At 37.7% G+C, this 24,793-nt stretch overlaps 2 protein-coding genes across 2 annotated transcripts in view; one reads left to right on the forward strand and one right to left on the reverse strand.

Moving 5' to 3' along the window:
- LOC140138970 (laminin subunit beta-2-like) overlaps positions 1–24,793 on the forward strand; it is a 555,517-nt gene that overhangs the window by 349,622 nt on the left and 181,102 nt on the right. The gene's annotated exons all lie outside the window — the stretch shown is intronic.
- LOC140139857 (uncharacterized) lies at positions 1,007–23,610 on the reverse strand. The gene is made up of 3 exons (XM_072161615.1): positions 23,485–23,610; positions 7,904–8,236; positions 1,007–3,713 (listed from the first exon to the last, which is right to left on the reverse strand). Exons 2-3 carry the CDS (start codon positions 8,231–8,233, stop codon positions 2,385–2,387), a joined length of 1,659 nt encoding a protein of 552 aa, XP_072017716.1. The 5' UTR covers positions 8,234–8,236; positions 23,485–23,610; the 3' UTR covers positions 1,007–2,384.

Raw genomic sequence — 24,793 nt, forward strand, 5'->3', positions numbered from 1 at the left:
GGAATAGCCTGTCAATCATACACAGTGGTTGCTGCTGGAAGGAAGATTATACCCGATATGACGCGGTTGCTCATGGAAGACAAGAAGGATTATACCCCTTTTCATAGATTTAGGGGTTGTTTACTCACTGTAATAACAGACACATTTCACTACTCAAGTTGACAAGTACTTTCATGGTCGACGCCATTTTATCTTGTGACCTTTGTTGAAACCTAGCAACCAAATAGATGGCGCTATACTGTTTACTCTCAGAGGGGGTTGGTAAGCTTGAACATTACAAGAGCCACCATTAATACTAGGCTTGTTTGTACTCATTTTTACTGCATTTTTCATGCTGATTCCCAAAACAGTCATGAAAATTTGCAATTCAGAAATGTGCATAATCAATTTGAGAACAATGTTAGCTACAACTATATGCACTTGGTCTCATTTTAAATTGAGTGTGAAGAAACAAGATTTTCATGTTAGAAGATCTCGTATGAGACACTCTCGCTGTCAAGGGAGAGAATCGTTTAGCCATGTTTTACAAAATTCATGAGTTGGTGGGGATCAACAAAGAAGACTGCATTCAAACATCATCTGCAGCGGGTGCAAGAAGAAACCACCTAATGTTCCATTCAGCAATAAGGATGCCCGGGGGGATCACTCACATAACAAAGTGGTATGCATGCTCGTCCCAGACCCTCAAAAATGGACCCTAAATGGCGTAATCAGTGTGGCAAAAATTCACTCCTTATTGGCGTAAGGCTCTGTAAATAGTACCCCTAACATATGGCGCAATTCGGCATAAGAAACTAAAATGGACCCCTAAATGGCGTAAATTCTAAAACAAACCCACTGAAGTAGAAAAAATATACCCTAAACGTCAAAACTTTACCTGAAAAGCACCCTTTTTTTCTAAAAGCGTCGACGACGCATACAATGCCAAAAATCAACCCTTTTCGATGTTTTTGGGGACGAGCATGCGTACCACTTTGGTATGCGAAAGTGACCCCGGTAAGGATGTCTACAAAAACTTATTCTTTCCAAGAACCAGTAATTACAAACCGCTGAGATTTGTTTCATTTTATTTATCTTATTTTGCCCTTTCGTTGTTAACTAAACATATCTCGAGATTAAAACAAGCAAATTGAACAGAACAGCATTTAAGGTGGTATTGGATGTATTTTCTAGAAATTAGAAAATGCTTTGAGCATGTTTTAAACAGATTAATAGGTAAAGTACACTGATCAATGTGCCTTTTGTTTGGAGCAAATCGGACATACGGTTTCCATAATACATCAATTTATATTTTCTTTGTATCCTATTGTTTTTGTCAATAATCAATATAGTTAATGAGCTAAAAGGACTGGAAAGGCTCATTAATATGTAATTGTTGCCAATATTTTGCTTAAAATCCATGCATAAATGTACAGGGTACTTTTATTTTGCATACTTTTGCCCTGAAACTCGCCCTCTAATTTGCATATTTGCATAATTAATGAGCTAATTTGCATAAACACTTTGACCAAGTTTCAGGGCAAAAGTATAAAAGTACCCTGAACATTTATGCATGGCTTTTTAGCAAAATATTGGCAAAAATTATATTCCCAAGGACTTGTATGTAGATGCCTAAAAGTCTCTGTTTACATGTACATTAATCCCAGGGAGCTGATTATAGTGGTTATGTGTGGTACACTAGGAGATTGTGCCTATTGAGCTTCCCTTGAGCTATGAGTCTGCCACAGAATTAAAGACGTAGAATCGGGACTTGACCGCCATCTTGATACAGGCATGGAGCAAAAATTGAGGATATTCGGTTTCCCTCGGAATGCACTCGAGGCATTTGTTGTCATGCAAGCGCGAAATGGATGAAGGACGCATTTGAGAGAGGCACTTGATGTGACAAGCACGCGAGTACAAAGACGCTTCAGATAAGACCCAGAATTGTTTTCGTTCGTCTCCGTCCACCGTTGGCAAGGACCCCAATACCCCCAATTTTCTCCCCATAGCTCATGTCGCGATTGTATGTGGCGGTATAGGGAGTCTAGGTTCTCCTTCTCTAATTCTGTGGAGTCTGCAAATGTAATTTTATGCTGCTAGTGTACTTGAAGGCTTTATTGCAAAGTTCACATGTGTAGGGCTCCTCTTGAATTGCTTTGTGCTGTTTCAAGTGATGTACTTTTAAGTTGCCAAGGTACTTGAAGTCTTTGCTGCAAAGTTTACATTTGTAAATAGGCTTCTCATTGCTATAAGTTTGTTGGTGCTGTTTCAAGTTCCATGCCAGCCCTTGTTGCATATTATACATATATCCAGGCTTTTCTTCTTTATCAATTGTTTTCTGCTGTTTCAAGTGACGAGCCAGTGTGAAGTCCTTGTTGCATAGTTTACATACATACATGAGATCAAGATTTCTCATTGCTATGGATTGCTATGTGCTGTATCAAGTCATGTGCCAGTGTAAAACTCTTGTCGCACACTTTACATATATAAGGCTTTTCGCTATGACTTAATTTGTGCTGTTCCAAGTGATGTGCAAGTGTAAAGCCCTTGTTGCATACCTTACATGCATATGGCTTCTTTTTACTGTGAGTCTTTAAATGACGGTTTAGGTTACTAGTGTACTTGAAGACTTTATTGCAAAGTTCACATTTGTACGAAGGCTTCTCATTGCTATGAACTGCTTCATGCAGCTTCAAATAATAAGCCATTGCAAAGCCCTTTTTGCATACCTTACATGCATAAGGCTGCACTTTCCCATGAGTCCCTAAATGATATTTTAGACTATTAGGGTACTTGAAGCCTTTATTGCAAAGTTCACATTTATAAGGCTTCTGATTGCTATGAACTGCTTCATGCAGCATCAAACGGTGTATCAGGGCAAAACCCTTGTTGCATACCTTACATACGTAAGGCTTCTCTTTGCTATGGATTGATTTGTGCAGTTTCAAGAGATGGGCCAGTCTAAAGCCCTTGTTGCATACTTCACATATATGAGGCTTCACATTGCTATGAATTGATTTGTGCAGTTTCAAATCGCCTGCCCGTGTAAAGCCCCTTTTGCATATTTCACATATATGAGGTCTCACATTGCTATGAATTGATATGTGCTGTTTCAAATCACATGCCCGTGCAAAGCCTTTGTTGCATACTTCACATATATGAGGCTTCTCATTGCTATGAATAATTGATATGTGCAGTTTCAAATCACTTGACCGTGTAAAGCCCCTGTTGCATTCTTCACATACATGAGGCTTCTCATTGCTATGGATTTCTGATGTGTGTCGTTTCAAATAGCCTGCCTTTGTAAAGCCCTTGTTGCATTCTTTACATACATAAGGCTTCTCTTTACAATGATCATCTAAATGTACTATCAGGCTTCTAGCGTAGCTACTTGTCAATGTACAGTTCTTCACGGATACCTTATATATGTATGACTTCTCTTTGCTGTGAATCAGAGAAGGTCCTTTAAGGTGTGTCCAGAATGTTTTTCTAATAGTCAGAGTACATTCATGGTCCATCAAATTCTGTTTTCTTGTGAAGTCTTTATTACAGTGTTGACATCCATAGAGCTTCCCTTTGGTGTCTGATTCATACCAATATGGTCTAATCCGCTTCTTGTGTTTGATCAGGTGACTCAGATATAGACAAGTGTCATGGAAATGCCTGCTGCAATATATACAAGTGTGAGGCTTCAGGTTGAACAAGTTTTGAGGTCTTCTGGAAGTCATGTTCTGAAATGAGGATTAAGAATATTGTGATATGTCAAATTTTATATGTTCTGTATTAATGTTTTTGCATAAACATATTGTGTCAACCATGTGCACATAGATTGGCTTGAATTCATCAGAAGATGCAGCCTTATATTCCTATTATTGTATTCACAATATTTAGAAGGATGGTGTTTTGATGCATTTTGATACCCCATTTGTGCTTGTTAAAGAAAAATTTACAGCAGTCAATGGTTATTATGCAAGCATTGTAGCACAAAAAACCTGACATTATCTTTGCACTGACTTCAAATCAATAAAAGCTGCAACTTTTAAATCCAGGTACAGTGTACTTTCAAAGCATTGAAGTGTTGTTAATAATATTGAAATAAAATTTGGACAAAATGGCTGGTGTCTCGCCTGGGGAGCACTTCAATTTGAAATGGATATAGGTGTAGGGCTGGCACTTTAGCACTAAGGGGTATTCGGTAAGAGCAAAATGTAAAAAATATGGGGTCATTGGGTGAGAGCATGATTTTTGGCATTCGGTGAGAGCAAAATGTAAAATATATGGGGTCATTGGGTGAGAACATGACCTTTTTTAAATGGAATCTTTGAAAGTTGCTGTTAAAATTGAACAAGTATGGGTCTTTGGGTGACAGATCAAATGAAAAAATAGGGGTCTTCAGGTGACAGAACATGTATTCGTGAAAAAATATGGGGTCTTTGGGTGACAGCGATGCTGAAAAAGGGGTGTCTCGATAAGTTTTGCTTGGTACAATATGGTACTTTGGATAACAGAAAGAATACTCTTTTCACTCAAATCACAAGTCAGATCCTTATTTTTATTAGTTTGCTGATTTCTCAATGACAATCATTGCTCAGGCCAATAAAAAAATAGTCTGTTTGCCCTTAAATGAATTTTCAAAATTGGGTCGGTCAGGATTTCTTTCTTTCTTTTTTTAATTACTATCAAACTCTACTGTTTGTATTAATTAAGGCTCAAAATATCAAAAATCAGGCAATTTTGTTGTAAAATGAATTAATTAACATTACAAAATAACTAAAATGTTGAACACAAGCTCTAAAACACATTTTTTTTACATATTCAGAATGCAAAAATTTGTAAAAGAGAAAAACACTTTTCCAGGATTTTCCAACATACTGACATCTGTTATGCAGTTTTGAAGAAGTACAAAGATTATATATATTTTAGTAGGGGTAGGTTAAATTAGAGATTCAATCATGTTTCACCGTTGTTTATCACCGATTAACAACTCGCGTCCGGCACGTCTGCGTGGTTTACTTCGCGAGGGTAGCTTTAGCTGCCCGAGCGAGTAAACCACGCAGACGCGCCGGACGCGAAGTTGTTAAACGGTGATGAACAACGGTGAAACATGATTGAATCCTTTCAACAACGAAAAGAAGCTAAAGATCGTATAATTCACGATTATTTCACGAGGAAATGTCAGTTAATCATTGTCACTAAGCCTTACAAAAACTTCGATGATTTCTCTGTTAATATCATCAATAAAACTACAGAATAAAATGGCAAAATTTAGCCGCTATCTGAAAATACTGAATTCAACTTGTAAGCTTGTATACGCACAAAGGTTCCAGGCATGACGAATTTTACGCGCTCTCGCGTAACGCGTAGTCTCGCTCGCGTTCGCATATACGCTGCTTACAGTAAAAGTGTGGATTCATCACGAATTAACAATGGTTGGCTCCTGTACAAAGGTATAGGAAGAGTTGTTGAACAGCCTTTTAAAAAGGGTGATGTTTCATAATTCTTAGGGAACAGGCTTATTTCGTCGCTGTTTTGGCATACTGTCGTATGATGAAAAATGCTGTTTTGAGAAAATCGCATTTAAAGTTTTTCCAATTTTTGAAGACCCACTGGAGAGCACCAAAGTAAAATATGTTTATTATTATCAAAGAATATAATCAATAATATGTTTGTCTTTGTTCTTAACTTAATACAAACTTTTTATTCATTCACTAATTAGAAGTAATTAATCTGCAAACTCATACGGCAGTATGCCAAAATATGCACAATTTGACAACCTATGTAAAAATATATGATACGCCATGTGATACGACAGCATGCGCCAAAACAATAGGAAACCCCAGTTACACGGTGGCCTATGGCGACGTATCATGATACGACTATGATACGACTGTATGCCAAAAAACAAAATGAAGATTTAGGGGGGGTTTTACATAAAAACATACGACACTATGCCAAAACAGCGACGATTTGATTCAGTATGATCTCCTGAGGATTTTGACACCATTTTCAACCAAATCGGCCAAAAAATGAGTTGGTGCTGGCCAAAACAAGTACATTTGGACCGGGGGGGGCTGTCTAAAAATCAATATTTTCAACAATAATCATTATTAGTATGCCTAATTCAGTTATAGTTGGTGCTGATTTGTATGTAATTTATGTCTAGAAGTTCTCAAGTTCTTTAAGGATCCGTCCAGCTGATGGGATTTGTTACATATTTATTTGCTTTTGATTGCTATAAATTATTGCTTCATGTTGTTTCTTATTTACCAGTTCATAATCCTTGTTGCGTACTTTACATACATGTATAAGGCTTGTTGCATACTTTACATAATTATATTTAAGGCTTCTCTTTAAAGAAATGTACCTACATGTAATGGCTATAAGGATGTGTTAAGCCTTTTTTACACATTTAACATTTGTAAGGCTTCTCATTGAGTATGAATTGCTGTTCCAAATAACATGCCCGTATGAAGCCCTTTTAAACATACGGTACATAAGGCTTTTCATTGTTTGCTTCATGCTGTTTCAAGTTAGTTATTTGCCAGTTTAAAGGCCTTGTTGCATACTTTACCAATATCTTTGCTGTGAGTCTGTATGTACTTTTAGGCTTTTAGGGAGTACAGTATAAAGCCTTTTTTTACAAATTTGACATTTGCAAGGCTTCTCATTGTCTATGAATTGCTTCATGCTGTTCCAAATAACTTGCCTGTATGAAGCCCTTGTTACATACTTTACATACATAAGGATTTTCATGGCTATGAATTATTGCTTCATGCTGTTTCAAGTGATGTGCCAGCTTAAAGCCCTTGTTGCATACTTTACATGTATAAGGCTTCACTTTGCTGTGAGTCTGTAAATGTACTTTTAGGCTTTTATGGAGTATAAAGCCTTTTTTACAAATTTTGACAATTGTAAGGTTTCTCATCGCTATGAGTTGCTTCATGGCGTGTTAAAGAACGTCTCCGTATAAAGCCCTTGTTACATACTTTACATACATAAGGCTTTTTATTGCAATGAATTAGTTCATGTTGTTTCAAGTTATTTGCCTTCTTAAAGCCTTTGTTGCATACTTTACATACATAAGACCTCTCTTTGCTATGAGTCTGTACATGTGCTTTTAGGCGATGCTTATCTTTAAAGCCATTTTTACAAATTTGACATTTGTAAGGCTTGTCGTTGGTATGAATTACTTCATGGCGTTCTAAATATCTTGCCTCTATGAAGCCCTTGTTACATATTTTACATACATAAGGCTTTTTATTGATATGAATTGCTTCATGTCGTTCCAGATATCTTGCCTGTGTGAAGCCCTTGTTACATACTTTACATACATGAGGCTTCTCATTTATATGATTTGCTTCATGTTGTTCCAAATTTCCAGCCCGTATGAAGCCCTTGAAGCATACTTTACATACATAAGGCTTCTCATTGCTATGAATTAGTTCATGCTGTTTCAAATAACGTGGCACTGTAAAGCCCTTGTTACATACTTTGCACACATAAGGCTTCTCTTTGCTATGAAGTACTTCATGCTTCTTTAAATATTCTGCCCGCTTAAAGCCCTTGTTGCATACTAGACAGATATAAGGGTGTTGAGGCTTCTCATAGGAATGAATTGCTTCATGACGTTTCAAATATTTTGCCAGCTTAAAGCCCTTGTTGCATACTTCACATATATATGCCTTCTCTTTGCTATGAGTCTGTAAATGTGCTTTTAGGCTACAAGGTTGTGTAAAGCCTTTGTCACAAATTTGACATTTGTAAGGCGCTTCTCATTGCTATAAATTGCTTCATGCTGTTCCAAATAACTTGGCCTTATGAAGCTCTTGTTATACATGTATACATAAGGCTTTTCATTGAAATGAATTATTGCTTCATGCTGTTTCAAGTTATTTGCCAGTATAAAGCCCTTGTTACATACTCTACATGTACATATATGAGGCTTCTCTTTGCTGTGAATCGGCAATGAACATCTATTCAGATCGGGATTCAGGTGTGTATAAAAGGTTTTTCCAATAGTCAGAGTACATTCATGGTCCATCCAATTATGTTTCCTTGTGAAGTTTTTATTACAGTGTTGACATTCATATAGCTTCCCTTTGGTGTTTGATTCATACCAATACGGTCTAATCCGCTTCTTGTGTTGGATCAGGTGACTCAGATATAGACAAGTGTCATGGAAACATCTGCTGCAATATATACAAGTATGAGGCTTCAGGTTGAACAAGTTTTGAGGTCTTCTGGAAGTCATGTTCTGAAATGAGGATTTACAAGGGATGTCAAGTCTTGTGTCTGTAATACGCAATGTGGTAGTGTTTTTGCAGACTAAATTGTATACATAATTTGCCATGAGTGAGCAATTCAATTAGATTCAGCTTCATTATAAAGTAATATTATTGTATGGCCATGCATGCATCTTGAATTTCCACCCAAAAAGGGGTGGTGTCTCACTCTTTTTGATTAGCCCTAACTCTCTACAATGAAAACCACTCCGCATGCATGCATGCATTCCATATGTGACGCGATGACACAATCACCCCAAGTCATATGCTCACTGAATCGCTGGCCTGGCCAGTCAAACCTCAATTGCATGAGGTCGTTGATCATCTGCATCATGCACTCGAGGGGTACCAGGGTCAATTCCTGGTGGTACCAAGTGAAATCATTGTTCACCTTCCCTCCTTTTTCGTTCCTTCTCTGCCTTCCGATAGGAAATAACCATGGTGCGTGTTAGGGTTAATAATTGAATATTAACCCTAACACGCCTGAATACTACAAAATACTTAAATACTACTTGATATATGCGCTGTTCATGCATGCATCCCACTTGGTGTGATGATGCAATCACCAAGTGAAATATAGGCACGGTTTCGCTGGCCAGCGAAGCCCAAGACCTGTGGCAAAGTGTCGCGGACCTAGTGCTTGGCATGTGAGGGGTCTCGGGTTTGAATCCCAACCAGAGCAAACAAGTTCTTTCTTTGTTTTCTCTCTTTATTCCTTCCTTCTTTCCCTTCCCGTCACCAAAAAGCCACTATCAAAACTCAATATAGGCTCAATGAACAACTAGCATACATAAACCCTGTAAAAATGATGCCTTAAGGTGCAGTGTTTGTCAGGCGGCGGATGACATGATCGAGCCGGCAACTCGTGAAACCGCCCGGCCGTATGGCATTTTCCATATACTCGGTTAGTTTTGTGGGGTTCATTATCGAACCCCAACGGTTTTAGCTTGTATTTATATTATTTATCAACATAGGCCTATTTGTTTGTGATATTTCAAGCGTTTTAAAATTTCAAAATAATCCCATTCAATTACACGGTTGACGATGAAAATTTACTGAATTTAGGGACTGCACGTCATACACCACCTGGTGTTTGTGACATAATCCAGGATAATAAAACAATGTGTCCCAGTCGAACACAGACATGATGTTAATAAAACTCCACGTACATGGCGTACAGGATGCATATGTAACAGGGCCGACCTCACTCACGCGTCACGCATTGGCGACATAGTACTGGAATTAAATTGCTATTTTCTTTGTTTTACCTCAGATCAAAATTAAAAGGGGATATATTTGACAATTCTGATATTTTGTGGAAAAGAAAATACACATTTTTTGCTGAACCATGAAACGGTATCAGCCTATATGTGACCCCTCGGCACAACTGAGCCCGGATGTCGCCAGTGCCACTATTGAGATATGCTCCATCGAATTTAACAATAAACAATAGGAAACAAAGGATTTATTGACTGTTTTATTGATTTTTCACTACTTAAATGTTAAGTACTATAGACATGATATACATCATTTTAAAGCTAATTTCAAGCAGAATATTTTGGTTGAATATCTCAAAATGATGATTGGCGACTTCAGGGCTTAGTTGTGCCGAGAGGTCACATATTAATGTATAATGTGACCCCTCAGCACAACTGAGCTCTGAAGTCGCTAATCATCATTTTTGAGATATTCAACCAAAATATTCTGCTTGAAATTAGCTTTAAAATGATGTATATCATGTCTATAGCACTAACATTATTATGATCCTCCTCATTATGCAGGCCCACATGTTTAGTTTTCTTCATTTATTGGACAGTCATTTATGGAAAATAAGGAATCAAAAGATGAAAAGCCAAGGCCTTTATTTTATTTTATTTTACAAATTCGGCTAAAATACAATGTACATCAAAAAGCAAAGTAAAATTTCACAATACATGTACATAAGAAAACAAAAGTAAAATAGACCCAATGGGTTAGCCAGGAAGAGTCAGAAGCATCAAGACACTGTCACCAAGAGGTGTGACTCCTCCAACCCATTGGGGCAATATAAGATAAATACTATTGCCCTATTTAAATTGGCTAAACATCAACTTTCCTTCTTTTGTTGCTCCATATGTTTTAAACAAGCCTAATTTTAAAGTCATTCTAAAATGTTATGCGCCTGTCAATTGCAGTCCCCGCCCCAGGGCAATAGCGGGGACCTAGCCGGGACTTAGCCGGGATTGTAACAGCTCATAGGGTCCCCGCACTGCCGGGACATAGCCGGGACTTATACGGGGATGTAATGCATTTCGAAAGGGCTGGGATCTACCCAGGATGTTTTAAAAGAGTCATCTCAACTGTGCAGGGTCTTAAGCAGGGGAAACACTGATCTGTTCTATCCATTTACCAGGGGAATCCAGGTTCTTTGATATTAATATGATTTGAGTCACAGAACAATTCAGAACAATTTCATCGATTAAAATAACTGATGTCTTTTTAAAAGACACTTCTTGTTTGAGCAACTGTTTTATTTTAAAACTTGCCGCAACCCTATAGCACCCAAGACCCAAATAACAGTAGCGTCATAGGGGCAGGGGGGCACGTGCCCCTAATCGATTGCAAAAATTGTGCCCCCTGTAGATTATTGTATGATCATCTATCATTTCATATCATATCGCCCATCATTAGATCACTTAACACATAATGTATCACGCCCATGACTAACCTCCCCATCATGCATCTAATATCTGAACTATGACCTTGTACATGTATCATACCATTTACCTGTCAAGTTATCCGTGTAATAAACCCTGATATATCAAGCTGAATCTATCGTCTCAGCCATCCATATGATCCATTATTCTACATGGTGTCAGAAGTGGGATCCGACCCCCCCCCCCCGCATCAGACCCGGCGCCCCCACAATCATGGTCGCGTGCCACCCAGTATGGCAGTATGTGATGACCCACACTATGCCACTGCCAAGTAATATTATACTTCATTGCAAGTTTGCTTTTTAAAAACATGCTAAAATTGTATCATTTTTAATCATACAGATATTAAAGATTCCTATGTACAAAGAAAAAGTTTTGAAAAAGTGAAGTTTTTGTCCTTATTCAATATACCATATTTTACCGGTAAAATATAATGGTGGTAATTTGCCATGATAAATAACCGGAAATTTACCGACTCTTTTACCAACACTGCTGGGTGCGGATATATAATTTCTTAGCTCAAAATATGTGCTTTACCCAAGGCTGTCGCTTGCCGTGCCCTCGAATGAAGTTACCGTCTGTGCCTCATCAGCCCTGCCCCTTCATTATAAAATCATCTGTATACCGTCATGACGCGCACAGTATCGGCGTCCTATACGATAAATATAAATTTAATACTCCGTTGGTGAGCGACAGGCGAGTGGTAGTGGCGACAGGCGAGTGGTATTTCACTGAAGCATAAGAAAAGGAGTTCTATCTGATTGGCTAGCAATCGATCGCTTAGGTCGCTCAGTAGTCAACTACAAACTCATGCATTCAATTCGATTGAAATCGATTATTCTATTATTGACGAAGATAAAGAGCGTGATAGTGTGTCAATAATGTACATTGTATTGCACCTGGTTTTACCAGCATTCCTTTATAAAATAATTTTCTCAAAGAGTTGAATATTATCAAAATTTTTACAGCGGATTTCAAATGTTTTACATCAAAATTGCAGTTAAACATATCCACAGCAAAATACCGGTCCTCACTAATTAGTACAAACATTAAATTCTTTCAAATTGGACTTTATTTTATCCACTATATATTTCAAACTTCAAATAATTTTACTTTGTGTAGCAAATATGATTTTGAATTTCCAATTCATTATCCAAATAAATACAATGTTTTAGGACAGACTTGTTGCAGTCTAAAAAGTTTTTTTTATTGAATTATCAGTATTGTAACATGGTAGACTTGGAACAAATCTTAATTAATTTTTATTCTAAGAAAAAAAACATAGATAGCATTAAAATGAGCAGAAATTTGCATAATTTTGGCTAAATTTGGATTGGTAATGATTAGTAATATTAAATCCTACAATTGTATCACAGATGGCAGATATCAAAAATTGTTTAAATGATTTTAATTAGCATTTTTATAGAGAAAAACTGGCATCATTTTCAGTGATGTGCGCCCTTATGTTAATATTCTCATGCGATATCTGGCGATTTGCACGATGGTCGGATTCAGCACCTTTGAAGAGCTAGCGTTTGAACTTGAAAATCACTGTACTGTGAAAGCCGAATAGATTTCATGATGGAATTTGAATGTCTGTGATACTAGTGATGTGAGTAATTATGATTGTGTGTGTGGGTGGGGGGTGGGACATAGACCTGTATGTTCCGTAAGCTTATAGATTTCATGCACGTGAAAATGCAATGCTGTTGATAATGCACTTGTCAATAGAAACCCTGACCCTGTGATACTAGTGATGTTAGTAATTATGATTGTGTGTGTGTGCTGGGGGGGTACATAGGCCTGTATATTCAGTATTTAAGCTTATAGATTTCATGCACGTTAAAATGCAAGGCTGTTGATAATGCACTTGTCAATTGAAACCCTGACCCTGTGATACTAGTGATGTGAGTAATTATGATTGTGGGGGGGGTGCATAGGCCCGTATGTTCAGTAGTTAAGCTTATAGATTTCATGCACGTGAAAATGAAGACTGTTGATAATGCACTTGTCAATTGAAACCCTGAGTCCCTGACCCACTCCAACCCCTGCCTGCAGTGCAGATCAGGACCCGGAACAAATAGCCGGGCAGTTTATTATAACAGACGGGCATTGACACAAAATTTGTCCCTGTAGGGCCGGCCATGTGTTGTTTCCCGTCGGTCCGGGACTTGGCGGGGAGTTTTAACATTTTGAAATTTAGCCCTGGTATAAGTCCCAGCCACCCATCCCCTGGTACCCTGGCCATAAGGGGGGGGCTGGAAATTCACAGCTGCATATAGCCATATCTTTGATAACATGGACAAGTATAGTGATGATGTACATTATACAAATGATGAGATATCCTCTAAATAGGCACAATTTCACGGCTTTACCAGGCAGCGTAATGTTTTGAGTAAATTAAACGCCATTTTGTGCGTAGGAAGTTGCAATTAAAAAACTGCGATAATTTAAAATGACTGCAATTTGCAATGAAAAGCAAACCACCAAAAATTTCTCATTTGTAGATGTACACACATTGGTATGCATATAGCCTCTGGCATTGGCCAATTTGTCCTTGTACTATAAAAAGACCATGCACATTCTTCATATGAATCACAAGCCTATATTCACATAGCCATACATGTACCTGTACAGATGTACACACACCCACACAAACAACTGTATTTTATCCAAGGTAATTGCAGACCCCTCCTACATACGGTGCCCTATAACCCTAAACCCTAAACATGGGCCATAACACTAACCGTAATTCTAATCCTAACCCTAATCCTAACCCTAATCCTAACCCTAATCCTAATCCTAACCTAACCCTAATCCCAACCTTAACCCTAACATACCCTTAACAGGCAAACCCTAATCCTATATCAATTCCTAACCTTAGTCCAAATCCTAATCATATAGCCTTGGAAGTGGGGGGTGCTCCTTTTGGAATGGATAATAAATTGGACATTCAAAATCATACTTGTTACACAAAGTGAATTTAATTTCAAGTTTAAAATTAATCTGGACTTAGTAAAGTCCAAAATGAAAATCATCTCTGTTGTAATATGTAATCTGACAAGCAAAATGGATAGCAATTATCCATGCTGGTCAGCACTGGGATGGATAAGAGCTATCTATTATTTTCCCATTTCACTTGTATGCATGGATAACTGCTATCCAAGCCTTGTGCCAAACACATGTAAACTGAGAGGCAAAATGGATAGCAATTATCCATGCTGGTCACTCAGCACTATGGATAAGAGCTATCCAATGTCCATTTCACTAGGGCTATCCATGCATGCATTGGTCAAACATGGATAACTGCTATCCAAGCCTTGAGCCATACACCTTAGAACATTAAATTCTTTCAAATTGGACTTTATTTTATCCACTATATATTTCAAACTTCAAATAATTTTACTTTGTGTAGCAAATATGATTTTGAATTTCCAATTCATTATCCAAATAAATACAATGTTTTAGGACAGACTTGTTGCAGTCTAAAAAGTTTTTTTATTGAATTATCAGTATTGTAACATGGTAGACTTGGAACAAATCTTAATTAATTTATATTCTAAGAAAAAAACATAGATAGCATTAAAATGAGCAGAAATTTGCATAATTTTGGCTAAATTTGGATTGGTAATGATTAGTAATATTAAATCCTACAATTGTATCACAGATGGCAGATATCAAAAATTGTTTAAATGATTTTAATTAGCATTTTATAGAGAAAAACTGGCATCATTTTCAGTGATGTGCGCCCTTATGTTAATATTCTCATGCGATATCTGGCGATTTGCACGATGGTCTAATTCAGCACCTTTGAAGAGCTAGCGTTTGAACTTGAAAATCACTGTACTGTGACAGCCGAATAGATTTCATGATGGAATTTGAATGTCTGTGATACTAGTGATGTGAGTAATTATGATTGTGTGTGTGGGTGGGGGGGTGGGACATAGACCTGTATGTTCCGTAAGCTTATAGATTTCATGCACGTGAAAATGCAATGCTGTTGATAATGCACTTGTCAATAGAAACCCTGACCCTGTGATACTAGTGATGTTAGTAATTATGATTGTGTGTGTGTGCTGGGGGGGTACATAGGCCTGTATATTCAGTATTTAAGCTTATAGATTTCATGCACGTTAAAATGCAAGGCTGTTGATAATGCACTTGTCAATTGAAACCCTGACCCTGTGATACTAGTGATGTGAGTAATTATGATTGTGGGGGGGGGGGGGGGTACATATGCCGGTATATTCAGTAGTGAGGCTTATAGATTTCATGCACGTGAAAATGAAGACTGTTGATAATGCACTTGTCAATTGAAACCCTGAGTCCCTGACCCACTCCAACCCCTGCCTGCAGTGCAGATCAGTACCGGAACAAATAGCCGGGCAGTTTATTATAACAGACGGGCATTGACACAAAATTTGTCCCTGTAGGGCCGGCCATGTGTTGTTTCCCGTCGGTCCGGGTCTTGGCGGGGAGTTTTAACATTTTTGAAATTTAGCCCTGGTATAAGTCCCAGCCACCCATCCCCCTGGTACCCTGGCCATAAGGGGGGGGGGCTGGAAATTCACAGCTGCATATAGCCATATCTTTGATAACATGGACAAGTATAGTGATGATGTACATTATACAAATGATGAGATATCCTCTAAATAGGCACAATTTCACGGCTTTACCAGACGCGTAATGTTGCGAGTAAATTAAACGCCATTTTGTGCGTAGGAAGTTGCAATTAAAAAACTGCGATAATTTAAAATGACTGCAATTTGCAATGAAAAGCAAACCACCAAAAATTTCTCATTTGTAGATGTACACACATTGGTATGCATATAGCCTCTGGCATTGGCCAATTTGTCCTTGTACTATAAAAAGACCATGCACATTCTTCATATGAATCACAAGCCTATATTCACATAGCCATACATGTACCTGTACAGATGTACACACACCCACACAAACAACTGTATTTTATCCAAGGTAATTGCAGACCCCTCCTACATACGGTACCCTATAACCCTAAACCCTAAACATGGGCCATAACACTAACCGTAATTCTAATCCTAACCCTAATCCTAACCCTAATCCTAACCCTAATCCTAATCCTAACCTAACCCTAATCCCAACCTTAACCCTAACATACCCTTAACAGGCAAACCCTAATCCTATATCAATTCCTAACCTTAGTCCAAATCCTAATCATATAGCCTTGGAAGTGGGGGGTGCTCCTTTTGGAATGGATAATAAATTGGACATTCAAAATCATACTTGTTACACAAAGTGAATTTAATTTCAAGTTTAAAATTAATCTGGACTTAGTAAAGTCCAAAATGAAAATCATCTCTGTTGTAATATGTAATCTGACAAGCAAAATGGATAGCAATTATCCATGCTGGTCAGCACTGGGATGGATAAGAGCTATCTATTATTTTCCCATTTCACTTGTATGCATGGATAACTGCTATCCAAGCCTTGTGCCAAACACATGTAAACTGAGAGGCAAAATGGATAGCAATTATCCATGCTGGTCACTCAGCACTATGGATAAGAGCTATCCAATGTCCATTTCACTAGGGCTATCCATGCATGCATTGGTCAAACATGGATAACTGCTATCCAAGCCTTGAGCCATACACCTTAGAACATTAAATTCTTTCAAATTGGACTTTATTTTATCCACTATATATTTCAAACTTCAAATAATTTTACTTTGTGTAGCAAATATGATTTTGAATTTCCAATTCATTATCCAAATAAATACAATGTTTTAGGACAGACTTGTTGCAGTCTAAAAAGTTTTTTTTATTGAATTATCAGTATTGTAACATGGTAGACTTGGAACAAATCTTAATTAATTTTTATTCTAAGAAAAAAACATAGATAGCATTAAAATGAGCAGAAATTTGCATAATTTTGGCTAAATTTGGATTGGTAATGATTAGTAATATTAAATCCTACAATTGTATCACAGATGGCAGATATCAAAAATTGTTTAAATGATTTTAATTAGCATTTTTATAGAGAAAAACTGGCATCATTTTCAGTGATGTGCGCCCTTATGTTAATATTCTCATGCGATATCTGGCGATTTGCACGATGGTCGAATTCAGCACCTTTGAAGAGCTAGCGTTTGAACTTGAAAATCACTGTACTGTGAAAGCCGAATAGATTTCATGATGGAATTTGAATGTCTGTGATACTAGTGATGTGAGTAATTATGATTGTGTGTGTGGGTGGGGGGGGTGGGACATAGACCTGTATGTTCCGTAAGCTTATAGATTTCATGCACGTGAAAATGCAATGCTGTTGATAATGCACTTGTCAATAGAAACCCTGACCCTGTGATACTAGTGATGTTAGTAATTATGATTGTGTGTGTGTGCTGGGGGGTACATAGGCCTGTATATTCAGTATTTAAGCTTATAGATTTCATGCACGTTAAAATGCAAGGCTGTTGATAATGCACTTGTCAATTGAAACCCTGACCCTGTGATACTAGTGATGTGAGTAATTATGATTGTGGGGGGTGCATAGGCCCGTATGTTCAGTAGTTAAGCTTATAGATTTCATGCACGTGAAAATGAAGACTGTTGATAATGCACTTGTCAATTGAAACCCTGAGTCCCTGACCCACTCCAACCCCTGCCTGCAGTGCAGATCAGTACCCGGAACAAATAGCCGGGCAGTTTATTATAACAGACGGGCATTGACACAAAATTTGTCCCTGTAGGCCCGGCCATGTGTTGTTTCCCGTCGGTCCGGGACTTGGCGGGGAGTTTTAACATTTTTGAAATTTAGCCCTGGTATAAGTCCCAGCCACCCATCCCCCTGGTACCCTGGCCATAAGGGGGGGGGGCTGGAAATTCACAGCTGCATATAGCCATATCTTTGATAACATGGACAAGTATAGTGATGATGTACATTATACAAATGATGAGATATCCTCTAAATAGGCACAATTTCACGGCTTTACCAGACGCGTAAAGATGAGAGTAAATTAAACGCCATTTTGTGCGTAGGAAGTTGCAATTAAAAAACTGCGATAATTTAAAATGACTGCAATTTGCAATGAAAAGCAAACCACCAAAAATTTCTCATTTGTAGATGTACACACATTGGTATGCATATAGCCTCTGGCATTGGCCAATTTGTCCTTGTACTATAAAAAGACCATGCACATTCTTCATATGAATCACAAGCCTATATTCACATAGCCATACATGTACCTGTACAGATGTACACACACCCACACAAACAACTGTATTTTATCCAAGGTAATTGCAGACCCCTCCTACATACGGTACCCTATAACCCTAAACCCTAAACATGGGCCATAACACTAACCGTAATTCTAATCCTAACCCTAATCCTAACCCTAATCCTAACCCTAATCCTAATCCTAACCTAACCCTAATCCCAACCTTAACCCTAACATACCCTTAACAGGCAAACCCTAATCCTATATCAATTCCTAACCTTAGTCCAAATCCTAATCATATAGCCTTGGAAGTGGGGGTGCTCCTTTTGGAATGGATAATAAATTGGACATTCAAAATCATACTTGTTACACAAAGTGAATTTAATTTCAAGTTTAAAATTAATCTGGACTTAGTAAAGTCCAAAATGAAAATCATCTCTGTTGTAATATGTAATCTGACAAGCAAAATGGATAGCAATTATCCATGCTGGTCAGCACTGGGATGGATAAGAGCTATCTATTATTTTCCCATTTCACTTGTATGCATGGATAACTGCTATCCAAGCCTTGTGCCAAACACATGTAAACTGAGAGGCAAAATGGATAGCAATTATCCATGCTGGTCACTCAGCACTATGGATAAGAGCTATCCAATGTCCATTTCACTAGGGCTATCCATGCATGCATTGGTCAAACATGGATAACTGCTATCCAAGCCTTGAGCCATACACCTTACTAATATGTAATCTGACAAGCAAAATGGATAGCAATTATCCATGCTGGTCAGCACTGGGATGGATAAGAGCTATCTATTATTTTCCCATTTCACTTGTATGCATGGATAACTGCTATCCAAGCCTTGTGCCAAACACATGTAAACTGAGAGGCAAAATGGATAGCAATTATCCATGCTGGTCACTCAGCACTATGGATAAGAGCTATCCAATGTCCATTTCACTAGGGCTATCCATGCATGCATTGGTCAAACATGGATAACTGCTATCCAAGCCTTGAGCCATACACCTTAGAACATTAAATTCTTTCAAATTGGACTTTATTTTATCCACTATATATTTCAAACTTCAAATAATTTTACTTTGTGTAGCAAATATGATTTTGAATTTCCAATTCATTATCCAAATAAATACAATGTTTTAGGACAGACTTGTTGCAGTCTAAAAAGTTTTTTTTATTGAATTATCAGTATTGTAACATGGTAGACTTGGAACAAATCTTAATTAATTTTTATTCTAAGAAAAAAACATAGATAGCATTAAAATGAGCAGAAATTTGCATAATTTTGGCTAAATTTGGATTGGTAATGATTAGTAATATTAAATCCTACAATTGTATCACAGATGGCAGATATCAAAAATTGTTTAAATGATTTTAATTAGCATTTTTATAGAGAAAAACTGGCATCATTTTCAGTGATGTGAGCCCTTATGTTAATATTCTCATGCGATATCTGGCGATTTGCACGATGGTCGAATTCAGCACCTTTGAAGAGCTAGCGTTTGAACTTGAAAATCACTGTACTGTGAAAGCGAATAGATTTCATGATGGAATTTGAATGTCTGTGATACTAGTGATGTGAGTAATTATGATTGTGTGTGTGGGGGGGGGGTGGGACATAGACCTGTATGTTCCGTAAGCTTATAGATTTCATGCACGTGAAAATGCAATGCTGTTGATAATGCACTTGTCAATAGAAACCCTGACCCTGTGATACTAGTGATGTTAGTAATTATGATTTGTGTGTGTGTGCTGGGGGGTACATAGGCCTGTATATTCAGTATTTAAGCTTATAGATTTCATGCACGTTAAAATGCAAGGCTGTTGATAATGCACTTGTCAATTGAAACCCTGACCCTGTGATACTAGTGATGTGAGTAATTATGATTGTGGGGGGGTGCATAGGCCCGTATGTTCAGTAGTTAAGCTTATAGATTTCATGCGTGAAAATGAAGACTGTTGATAATGCACTTGTCAATTGAAACCCTGAGTCCCTGACCACTCCAACCCCTGCCTGCAGTGCAGATCAGTACCGGAACAAATAGCCGGGCAGTTTATTATAACAGGCGGGCATTGACACAAAATTTGGCCGGGTAGGGTGGGCGCTGTGTTGTTTCACGTCGGTCCGGGGCTTGGCCGGGAGTTTTAACAGTTTGGAAATTTAGCCCTGGTATAAGTCCCAGCCACCCATCCCCTGGTACCCTGGCCATAAGGGGGGGCTGGAAATTCACAGCTGCATATAGCCATATCTTTGATAACATGGACAAGTATAGTGATGATGTACATTATACAAATGATGAGATATCCTCTAAATAGGCACAATTTCACGGCTTTACCAGACGCGTAATGTTGCGAGTAAATTAAACGCCATTTTGTGCGTAGGAAGTTGCAATTAAAAAAACTGCGATAATTTAAAATGACTGCAATTTGCAATGAAAAGCAAACCACCAAAAATTTCTCATTTGTAGATGTACACACATTGGTATGCATATAGCCTCTGGCATTGGCCAATTTGTCCTTGTACTATAAAAAGACCATGCACATTCTTCATATGAATCACAAGCCTATATTCACATAGCCATACATGTACCTGTACAGATGTACACACACCCACACAAACAACTGTATTTTATCCAAGGTAATTGCAGACCCCTCCTACATACGGTACCCTATAACCCTAAACCCTAAACATGGGCCATAACACTAACCGTAATTCTAATCCTAACCCTAATCCTAACCCTAATCCTAACCCTAATCCTAATCCTAACCTAACCCTAATCCCAACCTTAACCCTAACATACCCTTAACAGGCAAACCCTAATCCTATATCAATTCCTAACCTTAGTCCAAATCCTAATCATATAGCCTTGGAAGTGGGGGGGGTGCTCCTTTTGGAATGGATAATAAATTGGACATTCAAAATCATACTTGTTACACAAAGTGAATTTAATTTCAAGTTTAAAATTAATCTGGACTTAGTAAAGTCCAAAATGAAAATCATCTCTGTTTACATTTAATTTCCAGTTAGTACATTTAAACGAAACCTGTGATTTACGTGACAACAAATAAAATTTTCTTACAATAGAAATATCATATGGGATACTGATATGGTAGGCCGCAACCGCCACAACGTGGAGCTGCTACGCGTAGCTGACTTTTTGTTCCGTGGAGCCAAATTGACCAATCATGTTAGAGTTTTTCATTACTCGGAGGTAAAACTGACCAATCAAGTACGACTTACTCATTACGTGAAGCGAATTTAGTCATTAAGAATTTGCCAGGCGAGCTTCACGTAGTTGCAAGATATCCTCGGTCACGATAGTTATGATTCAAAAGTAATTTATGAAAAGTACGAACCGACTTATTATTAAGATGGACACGCACTCACAGGAAACTCATACAGTATTGTACACAACTATATAGCTAGGCAGAGTGATGGTAAACCATGCACACAATTCTGCGATCTGCAGTGTATCGCCGGGAGCTGATTTGTACATCTTCTTGCGGGCGTGGCCTGCGGAATTCGACCTTCAGCAAACCAGTTCGGATTTACTTTATATACTAGTAGTAGGCCATACATACTGTAGTTACGGTACTGCCCGTTTTCCTATACACAATACTCAGTGCGCTCACCATTGACGCGTGACCTAGTGTATGTTAGAAGTATTATGCCATTGCCTATATGACGTCACTGTGTAAAAAATAACCAGTCAATATTTAAAGTATTCTCTGAAATTCTAGAAAATATAGTTTTGTAACATTTCCTAAATTTTTAGCTAATTTAGGTGTTTGGAAATATTGGTACTTTTGTGTTTTAGGAAGGATATGTAAACGACAGATAACACCAAAAAATATGAACAAATTATTTCTAAACCGTGTTAAGTCTGCAAACCATTATGCTTCTCATTTTCAAGAACGCTGGTTAACAATAAGCAGACTATTGTCTCATTTCGTAAACAAAAGCCCAGACAGTATTATTACCTTATGCGTTAAGCTTTATAATCATTCACCCAACTGAAACTATAATACCAGCTCATTGTTCATTGCACAGGTAAAACAGACACAAGTGCAGTGTGTATTTAACCAGAGAAGATCTGATGTAACATAGTTGAGCTGTTTTATTGAGTGTTATCTTGGTTTAATAGCTTTTAATGGGGTTTAAGTCCTTCAAAGGTCGTGGTGAATTCTACTGTAGACATGACTGCATCATGATTATTTTAAAGTCAACAACATTCAACAATATGATCACCGTGATAGTATGACAGTATCAGTACCGTGGGTGTCAGTGATCCTGGCCTGACACAGTAGACAAACAAACAAACACGCCACACACATGGCACATGCATGCAAGGTAACATTGACTATACACTAATCAAACAATGGTATTGATCCTGTACAACTGTTTGTGGTTTATTTACATTCGATTCATTTAAAATCCACATAGTAAACATTAATTTTGGCAAGAGTTTTTCTCTCTGGAGCGATGATGCATCAACTGGCTCCAGCGTAATGAAAAGATCTAACATGATTGGTCAATTTAGCTCATGAAGTTTAAAAAGTAAGCTTACGCCAGTAGCAGCTCCATCGTTATGGCGGTTACTGCCAGCCATATACTGATCATGCGAAAATCGTAAAACATAGAATAGAAACAGTGTGGCCGGCTCTCAAAATCTCAAATTGTATGCATAGCCTGAGTCGCACGGCCTATCTCGAACAAAATCACCATGCGTAGTTGTTGAAAAACGTGAGGATTTATCGTACTACCACGGCAATTTTTAACACGAAGATATAGGGATGATGATGGTGTGGACCGTATCTATGTTTGTGTACGTGTGTTTTCTTCATTTTTGAAAAATTGCCTTGGTTTTTGGTGCGCCCTTCTCAAATTTTCAACAGTTGCCATGATGCCCTCTTGAAATATTACAAACTACCGTGCTGCCTTCCCTTTTCAGTGAAAATCCAAGCAAGGCAATTATTAACTTGCCCAAAAAAAGTTGCCGTACGTGCCCCTTCAGATCCTTAATTCGAGGGCACGTACAATGTACATGTATCACATATAATCATATGTATATGCACATGCTGATAATAATTACTGTATAACTTATAAGCTTATGCTGATAACATGTGGATCATGAATTCATGATAATATTAATATTAAAGTGTAACTTGATAAGCTTATCACCCACATTAAGTCTACAACATACATTACAATATCAACATTAATTTACATCTCGATCCTATTCCATTTCTTGTAAGCCTATAATACATGTCATAATCATGTAATGATATTATTATATAAAGCTTTTCAACTTACTTGATTTTAATGACTATATAGCATCAATTAAAGCAGAATTGTGGTGTCATGCATATCACTATTTATCAGATAGATCTGTGTACTATGATGTACATGTACAGTATTTCCTGTGCATTGTGTGCATGTACTGACTGTACAACTACATGTGTGCTGTGGCAGGGTCAAATGCATGGGTCACTGCTCTGTATGTTGATAACAATCCCTTTAAAAGGGATGTGCAGTTATAGAGATTAATTTTCATTGTGTGGGATGATACATGTTCACATTGTTTTAATAAATTAATGTTTGATTATTGGGCTAATGGAAATTAATGAATCATATAAGTTAAGTTTAATATGTTTTTTAAAGTAGCCTAAACACTAAAATATCTACAAATCTGTGAGAGAATTTAGAAGCTTTACGCGCAGCTTTATGAACCCAGTGACAGTTTGGTAAATGATATCACTTTTTGCCTCTTGGCCGCCAAAAATTGCCCCCCCCCCTCTCGGCCCGCCAAAAAATCTTTGCCCCCCCTTGCACTTTTGGGATCCCAATTTTGCAAACCTTAAATGGTCTATATACATATGTTGCGAGTGCAGTGCCAAAAATTTCTATCCCCCCCCCCCTTTTGGCTCGCCAAAATTTCTAAGAGGTGGGGGAAATACTCTTCTTCCTTATCTATGAATAGACATTTGACACAAGAGCTATTTTCCTGCAAGCTAGGAGTATAAGGGAACATTCATACCTCGATGAGAGGGGCTGGAAAATTCCAGGGGGGGTCAAAAAAGTTTTGACCTTCCAAAAGAGGGGGGTCATAAGTTTTTGATGTGGCAAAAGAGGGGAGGCGGGAGGGGAGGGGCCGAGTGGGGTCAAGAAAGTATTGACACAGATACAGTGAGGCATATATGATTTAAATCATCGTGTTTAATTATGCAGGAAAGCTTAATATTGATTTTAGCATATTTTGCAGGAGATTTTGTGCTCAAATTTCATTTTATGTTTTAAACAGCTAATTTTTCACAAAAATGAAGTTCTTGAATGATATCCGAAATTTTTAGTATCATAGGCCAATCAAATTAAAAAATCACCCACCACTAATTGCAACAGAAACCATTTAATCACCATTCATTTCAGAAAAATATATTTAAGAACATATTAAAAGTCCCCAAAAGTCCGTAGAACAGTGCCTAATTTGCATAAATTAAAAACGGCCGCTTTATGCAAGGGTGAAATTTCAATTTTAGTATGTTTTTAACAACAATTGACCAATGTACTATATTCATTTTCATCATAATACATAGGATTCAGAAAAAGTAGTTTCACTTAAGTA

The sequence above is a fragment of the Amphiura filiformis genome, chromosome 18 (genome assembly GCF_039555335.1).
Source record: "Amphiura filiformis chromosome 18, Afil_fr2py, whole genome shotgun sequence".
In the NCBI taxonomy this organism is placed as follows: Eukaryota; Metazoa; Echinodermata; class Ophiuroidea; order Amphilepidida; family Amphiuridae; genus Amphiura; species Amphiura filiformis.

Bases quoted from the DNA above. Each gene is read 5' to 3' on its own strand.
- LOC140139857 (XM_072161615.1), bottom strand. From the start codon at position 8,233: ATGACTTCCAGAAGACCTCAAAACTTGTTCAACCTGAAGCCTCATACT. The intron at 3,714-7,903 runs GTATGTAACAAG...TCCTCATTTCAG, and splicing joins CTCATATATGTACATGTAGA to AACATGACTTCCAGAAGACC.